The following is a 7411-nucleotide window of genomic DNA, read 5'->3' as shown; positions in this document are numbered from 1 at the left end:
GGGGGGGGGGGGGGGGGGGGTGAGTAAAGAGGCCTTGATGAGGTCCAGAAACAGAGGCCTGGCCTTGAAGGATGAGGCAGTGCGACAACAGCAATACAGTATAATGGTCCGTGACGGTAATGACGGACGGGACTTTCCATGTGACAGGTGCTATTCTAAGCAGCATGAGGGCAAGGCTTGGTGTGAGGTCAGGCCAACTTGGGATTCCACGCTGGAGATGGGGAGACCCCCCTGCTGTCCCAGCAGCCCCCCTGCTCAGGAAACTCAGAATTCCCCAGCCTCAGTTTCCCCGTCGGTCCACCAGCATGGTTAGTCAGCTGTAGAGTGGGGGAACGGCATTCCAGGCAGGGAGGTCTGCAGGTGCAAAGGCCGGGGGGCTGGCCAGAGTGAAGGCTATAAAGTGTTGTGGGGACATCCAGAGGGGTTTGTGGTGGGGCTGTGAGAGGGTGGAGAGGGGTCGGGCAAAGGGAACACTGGGGGAAGAGGAGTGAACCCTGGAGCTGACTGGGGGGTGAGGCTGGCACCCAGAATGTCTGGTTAGTCACTTAACATTTTACTCCATTTGATTTGGCCCTTTTCATTTGGAACAAATGCCCCTTACCACCCCACCACCACCCTCACTCCTGTACTCCAGGCTTCCTGGGTTTCTGGGGACCCCTGCCCCAGCCACAGAATATTCCAGGCCCGGAGCTGAGGGTCACCATTTGCCATCCCACTTGTATACCCAGCAAGGCTGTGGTTCAGGCAGCTCTTGTGGAGGGCCCAGTGGTCCTGGGTGGGGGGCCAGGCTGTGGGCTGCCCCGCCGAACCACGTCCCAGATCCAGGCCACAAATGCAGACACCTGTGTGTACACATCGGGGGTCTTGGGGTCGCCACACCAGAGGCCGGAGAAGGAGACAAGGCCATGGGCCCTGCTCCTGCACACCAAGGGCCCCCCGGAGTCCCCCTGGGGAGAAGGGAAAGGCAAGGTCAGGGTCCCTCTCTGGGTCCCATTTTCCCCAAAGGAGTTTCTCCAGGTCATGTGATCACACACACACACACACACACACACACACACACACACACTTTTGTTTCCTTGCTGGCTGGCAGGTACAGACATGAAATGCTGGACCTTGGATTTGTCAGCACCACGCTCTCACCAGCTGGGCTAACCGGCCAGCCCCAATCACCATCCTTCCTCAGAACCCTTCCATGACGCTCTAGTGCTCTTAAAGTGAAAAACTAAACCCACCCCTCTGCCTTCAAGGCCCTGAGGACCCAGCCCCACCCACCTCTCTGCCTTTCTCTGCTCATAACTCGCTTGGTCCTGACCACATCAGCCTCCTCTCTGTTGCGGCCTTTGCACACCCTGGAGACTTGCCTCTGCCCTCTGCCGGACCTGCTTTTACAGACGCACAAGTCCATGGTGCTTTGTGCAGTCGCGACCTGCACAGCTGTACACAGCAAGCCTCCGACCAGTCTCTCAGCCCGGCGTGAGGCTCCTTCAAACCTCAGCTCCAAGGTGCTCTCTCAGAGAGACCTCCCTGAATGCTCACCCTAAAATCTCTGACCCCAGTCCCACCACCCTAACAGCCACCTGGAATCCGCTCTGACCCTATGAAGTAGGTCCTGTAAGTGTGGCAGTTTCACAGATGAAGTGAGTCCCAGAGAAATGAGGTGACTTTTCCAAGGTCACACATCTGGAAGGTGGCACAGTCTGGACCGGACCCAGGCAGCTGGGCTCTGGAATTTGTTCCGAACCTTGTCACTCTCTTGCCTAGAACAGAAGACGCTCCAGGCTGAGCGTCTTCCCCGGCACCAGGGCCAACGCTGCTGTTAGCTCACACAGCATACGAGGTCTTACGAGCAGGCGCTGCTTCCTGCAGGCCTATTACTGCCCCTTACTGGATGCTGCTTATATAAATATTCTAGTCTCCAGTGCTTTGTGCAGTGCATGACCTACACAGCTGAACGTGGCAGCACTGCATGACCCTCGTCAACTCTCTGCCGTTCCTGGGCCTCAGCTTCTGCATCTGGCCAAACATCAGTGGAACTTAGTTCTCAAGGCCCTGCCCTGCTCTGACCCTCTCTGTGGGCCTCGGTTTCCCCATATAGTAAATGGGTGGGGCAGAAAGTCAGTATCTTACCGAGCAGAAGCCATGCCTCCAGCGGTCGCCACTGTGGGTGCACAGCATGGCAGGGCTCAGCTGGCCCCTCCAGGAGCTGTTGCAGGTGTCCAGGCCCAGCACTCGGACCTCAGCCTCCATCAGCCCAGGTGGCAGGTCCTCAAAGTTGGACATGAAGCCCCAGCCGGCCACCTGGCACCGTGCCCCAGCCATGGGTGGCCTAGCATTTCTCCGAGGAAGCCTCAGCAGCCCCACGGCAGGACCCAGGACAGCAGAGCCATTCAGCTGCAGAGAGAGTATTGAGTTCAGGGCCACCCCCTTCTCCCCTTCTCCCCACCGCCCACCCACCTACCATGGCTCCTGCCTCAGTTTACCCATCTGAGACACCTGGTCTGCTTGTGGGAAGAGAAGATTCGCAGCCATCGTTAGGCTCTGCTGGAAGGCCCTCCTTCCCTTGTCACAACAAGCCCCTGCCCGTCAGGCCTCACCCACCTTGGACCTGGACCCTGGCCTCCCCCAGCCTCCAGGCCTCCAGTCGCACCTCCTCAGCTGCCCAGAGGATCTTTCAAACCCCATCTCCTCTGCTCTAAGCCCTCCCATGGCTCCCCATTGCCCTGGGATAAAACCTCTGGGCCCCCCTCCACATGGCACCCTCACGCGGCACCCTCTGCCCGAGCACTGTTCCTACTCAGCCTGCCACCTCCTCCACACCTCTCCAGACTCCAGGGTGAGACAGGAGCCCCCTCTGACCTCCCATGTGTCCCTGCCAAGGCCGGTTTACCAAACTGCCACACTGTGTCAGGTTGAGGGCTCTGGGGAGCCCAGTAACTGTGTCCCTGGTGCCTTGAATACAGCTGGTGCTCAATCAATGGTTATGGAAGGAATGGCTCCGACCCCTGGTTTTGGTGCTCACTCCGTGGCCTTGGGTATATCCCTGACTGCTCCACCAGCCTCGGTTTCCCCATCTGTACCATGGGCTGGGGAAACCATAGCAGGGGGGTCCTAGGCTTTGGGGTTTCACAAATGAGGAAAATTCACCCAGAAGCTTTGGCCGCTGACACTCGCCGCCTCCGTTTTATTTTGTTCACAGAATGCTGCACCCCCAAGACGTCCAGTCCAAGAGACCATTACTGTCCTGGTGAGTGTGTCTGTTTTATCTTTCCCACATTTGTAGGGCATGTTTGGGACATTTCCCCTCTAAAAAGTAGACCCTGAGCGGTGCCTGGAATTTAACTTGGGGTTTCTGGGTGGAAAGCTTAGGGAGAGGGGTGGCCCCTGAGCAGGAGGGGGCCGTGCGAGGTGAGCCCATGTGGTCGTGGCACACGTGGTCAGGGGGTGAAACCCACATTTACAGGAGGGGCCACTTCTCGCCCAGAGAACTCCACAGAGAGGCCCAGAGGGGCTCCTGCAGCACAGGGTGGGATCTGGGTTTTTCATGGTGGCCCCGGAGTCTCGGTCAGTCCCTCTTTCTGTGCCTGCTGTGTGCCTTAGCGGCCGGCCAGCCCAGCAGTAAGATGACAAAAATCCCTGTCCATGAGATCCGGAGAAGGCAGTACATAGCGGCCATGGTGAGAAGTGAATCGTTCAGGTGCTAGCAGTTGAGGGCTGTGCCAGACCACAGACAGGACAGGGTAAAGGGACAGCAGGCTGCAGAATGCGGGGCATGGTCAGGGGAGGCCTCCCGGGAAGGCGACGTTTGAGGAAAAGCTCCAAAGAGAAGAGAGAAAACCCTGCTGTGTCTGGGGGGAATGGTGCACCAGGCAGGGGACACAGCCTGTGCAAAGGCCCGGAGATGGGACCATGCTGGGGCTACTGATGGAACATAGATTGCTGGTGCCTTGAACGGGGGAACTGACAGGGCAGGTGTGGAGGTGACAGGGACAGACTAGCAGGGCCTGTGAGTACCGAGAGGACTTTTGGCTTTTGTCCTGAAGGAGGTGGGAGCCATAGAGGGTTCTGAGCAGAGGAGGGATCTGACCTGTGTCCGGAGTTCACAGGGGACCATCCTTCCCCCCACCCCACCCCACTTTTGTCCTGAAGGAGGTGGGAGCCATAGAGGGTTCTGAGCAGAGGAGGGATCTGACCTGTCTCCGGAGTTCACAGGGGACCATCCTTCCCCCCACCCCACCCCACCCAGTATCTGGCCAGTATGGGGTCCAGCTGCTTTTAAAAACAGAAGTCAGATCATAGTGAATGGCCAGGGACAGCCAGACCTGCCCACATACCCCCCGCCCACCCCCATGTCTCACCCGCAGCAGACAGATATCATTGGCGTGGGTCATGGGCTGGTAGTTGGGGTGTGTGACGACAGCCACGATGCTAAACACCTGTCGCGTGGGCTCTGAGGTATGCAGGGTGTGAGCCCCCAGCACCACCAGGCCCGTGCGGGGGTCTCTGCAGGGAGGGGAGGGTGAGCGAGGCCTCAGTGTCCCCATCTGCAAAATGGGGTCACAGCAGTCCAGCCCCTCCACAGTGATTATTCCACCACAATTGTATCAACTCCCGTAGGTGCAGTATTAATTTGAAATATTCTTACAAAAACGTAGTTACAATGAACATAACGCTTGTTGTATTTACTATAATTCCCACCTCAATTATCATATCAACTACAATCGTTTCCATATTCATTTTGGCCGTTGTAACGATCTACTTAGAACGGATAGCAGCATAGTTACAATATTTAGTTGCGGTCTGGATGGCTGCTTCTCTGCGTCTCTCCACAAGCCCCTTCTCTATTTTCTCTTTGCTGCCTGGTAAGTCTGGCCCCCCACGAGGATGGTCTCTCCTGCAACGGGGCTGGGGTCCAGCCTGTCCCTGCGTGTCCCCGGCTGCCCCACTGGCCTGGCATCCAGCTTATATGGCATCCCAAGGGGGGAGGCTCACCTGTCCCTGAAGCAGTGGGCGGCAGAGACCACCCAGCGGGCTCGCAGCAGGAAGCCCCCGCAGTGGTGCTGGCCCTCGAAGCTCACAGATGCCATGTAGGGCCAGGAGTGGGGGGTCACCTCATGGCCCCCAATGATGCGGGCCCCCCAGGAGCCTGCGATGGGCGGACAGCCTGCGTCAGGGGTGCCGGATGAAGGGCTCACGGGGGCAACGTTGGCATTGGACAGGTGGGAGTTCGGGCAGGGGAGGAAAGAAGTCAGAGGGAGACACAGAGAGACCAGAGAGCAAGCTGGAGACAGAGGGGCCAACACAAGCCCCCCAAGTGCTCTGGGAGGGGCTCCAGACCCTGCAGAACCTGGGCCTGGCCAAGACCCCAGCTGGCCCCCTCCCCCATCCCCAGTGGAGGCCCAGAGAGGGGCAGCCATCGGGGGCTAAGTAGGCGGGGGCCCGTGCGTGGGTTCTTCAGGTACCTGGGAGGTTCCTGGGGGGGGCCCCAGTACAGGGTCTGACAGGGCTTGGGTGGGATGCCTGGGGGATACTGGGTAGGGGGTTTGGGGGGGTCCTCACCAGGGGGCCTCATGAGCAGCGTCAGGACGGCGACCACAGGGAGCAGCCAGAGGCCCCAGCCTCCTGTCCCCAGTGCCATGGTGGTCACAGGCTGGAGTCTCCCTCAAGAGGTCTGAGGGCTCACTGTCGCCCAACCGCCGGAAAGGGGGAGCTGGGCTGTGGCCTGTGGTTGGGAGGCCTTGGCCCCGCCAGCAACACCCTGTGCCCAGCCGGGCGTTTCTGGGAAATCAGATGATTCGGCCGTCTTGGTCATTGACGTCTTGGCAGGTGAGGCCAAGAAACAGGACTGTGGATGAGAGCATGAGGTTCTGGGGGTCACCATGTGACCTCAGGAAGTCACTTAACCCCTCTGTGCCTCAGTTTACCCAATGCCCACACGGCTGCGCGAGTGTAGGCAGCTTCCTCAGTGCCTGGCTCACAGTCCCACCCAACGGGAGCCTGCAGCTCTCCCAGGGGTTGCAGGTGTCCCTAGGGCCCCCGCCCTGCCTCTCACTGGCCTGCGGTCCTGGGCATGCCTCATGCCCACTGAACCTCAGTTTCCCTATCTGCAACCTCAGCGCTGACCTCAGGGCTGTGAGGGCAAGAACGGCCAGTTTTCTGGAAAGCTCTGATTATTGTGGACTTTATTTATTGAGCGCCTGCTGTACCTCGGGCCTTTTGCTAGGAGCTGGGAATCCAGCAGTGACTGAGACCCCAGGGGGCTGACACTCTCCAGGGTCCAGATGCCATCTGGTGGGACACGGGCTGTGCCAGGGTCTCTCCACCTGTGAGATGGGAATTCTCCTGGTGGCCAAGCCTTGAATGAGTCATGCGTACAGCGAGCAGAGCACGTGGGGGCGGTTGGCACCACAACGGTGGTCGGCAGTGGTACGCTGGTCAGTGTTGCACTAGGGCTCAGTCAACCAGCTCTCGCGTGGGCCGGCGCAAGCCGGCACCTGCAAACCACTGGTGCTGGTTATTGCTGTCGCCAGTGGGGAGACACATCTGAGGTGCGTGGCCTGGCATGGAGGTCAGGGGAGGCTTCCCGGAGGAGGATCCCTGAGCGAGTTAGTGGAAGACAGAGGGGGAGGGCACTTCCAGCAGCGGTACCAGCAACTGCAAATGCCTGGTGGCTGGAAGAGGCTAGCCGATTTGGGGTCATGGCTAAAGTACAGACTCTGGTGGCCCGAGAGCACAAAGGTGGACAGGCACAGGCTGTTCAGGGCCTTGAATAGGGGGTCGAGAGGCAGGGTCTTCTCCTACAGGCACCAGGGAGCCATGGGAGGCTGTAGAGCAGGGAAGCAATGGGCCTTGGTGAGCCTCAGGGTACACACAGGTCAGAGGCTCTTGTGCCACCCTGGAAAGTCTTTAGTTGAGGTCAGGACCACCCCACCAGCACCATCAGTGTAGCAGCATGCACCCAGCCCTGCTGACACCTTGCTCTAGTCTTCTGAGAGAGAAGAAATTGGTGTCGTTTTAAGCCACTAAGTTCGTGGGAGCTCGTTGCAGCGGTTGCAGGAAGCCAGTACAACCTTAAGAAACATCCAGGAAAGTGGAAACAATGAGGTCCGCATGAAAGCCTTTTCCAGGGTCTGGGGGCAGTGTGGGACCCCTAGCATGGCCGCTCAGAGCCCGATGACAGTTTAACATTTGCTTGGGAGACTCTGTGGTGGCTTCTGTCTGCTGTAATCTGCTGGGGCCGTCAGGCACCGCTGTGTCCCCAGGACTCGGAAGACTCTCAAGTCTACACTAGGGGGTCCCCCGGTCTTGCTTATCTCTCACCTTCCCCAGCTGCCCCCCAGATCTGCACCAAGGCAGAGATCTGGAAAATCTCCCCCAGCCACACACCCCGCCAGGGCTGCGATGAATATTACCT

The 7411-nt window shown here is 58.9% G+C and overlaps 1 protein-coding gene across 1 annotated transcript; it reads right to left on the bottom strand.

Moving 5' to 3' along the window:
- Nucleotides 1-740: 740 nt before the first annotated feature.
- Nucleotides 741-5635, bottom strand: PRSS57 (protease, serine, 57). The gene is made up of 5 exons (XM_008592805.1): nt 5335-5635; nt 4990-5143; nt 4356-4500; nt 2128-2391; nt 741-947 (listed from the first exon to the last, which is right to left on the bottom strand). The coding sequence occupies exons 1-5, from the start codon at nt 5633-5635 to the stop codon at nt 741-743; spliced, it is 1071 nt and encodes a 356-aa protein (XP_008591027.1).
- Nucleotides 5636-7411: the final 1776 nt, after the last annotated feature.

This window comes from Galeopterus variegatus, unplaced genomic scaffold, assembly GCF_000696425.1.
Source record: "Galeopterus variegatus unplaced genomic scaffold, G_variegatus-3.0.2 Scaffold8338, whole genome shotgun sequence".
In the NCBI taxonomy this organism is placed as follows: domain Eukaryota; kingdom Metazoa; phylum Chordata; class Mammalia; order Dermoptera; family Cynocephalidae; genus Galeopterus; species Galeopterus variegatus.
This window is presented reverse-complemented; position numbering and strand designations above follow the sequence as displayed.

Excerpts from the sequence above, each read along its gene's own strand:
- PRSS57 (XM_008592805.1), bottom strand. The coding sequence starts at position 5,635 with ATGGCACTGGGGACAGGAGGCTGGGGCCTCTGGCTGCTCCCTGTGGTC. Across the intron at positions 5,144-5,334 it reads CCAGGCCCAGGTTCTGCAGG|GCTCCTGGGGGGCCCGCATC; the intron begins GTCTGGAGCCCC and ends CGCCCATCGCAG. Across the intron at positions 2,392-4,355 it reads ATGATATCTGTCTGCTGCGG|CTGAATGGCTCTGCTGTCCT; the intron begins GTGAGACATGGG and ends CTCTCTCTGCAG.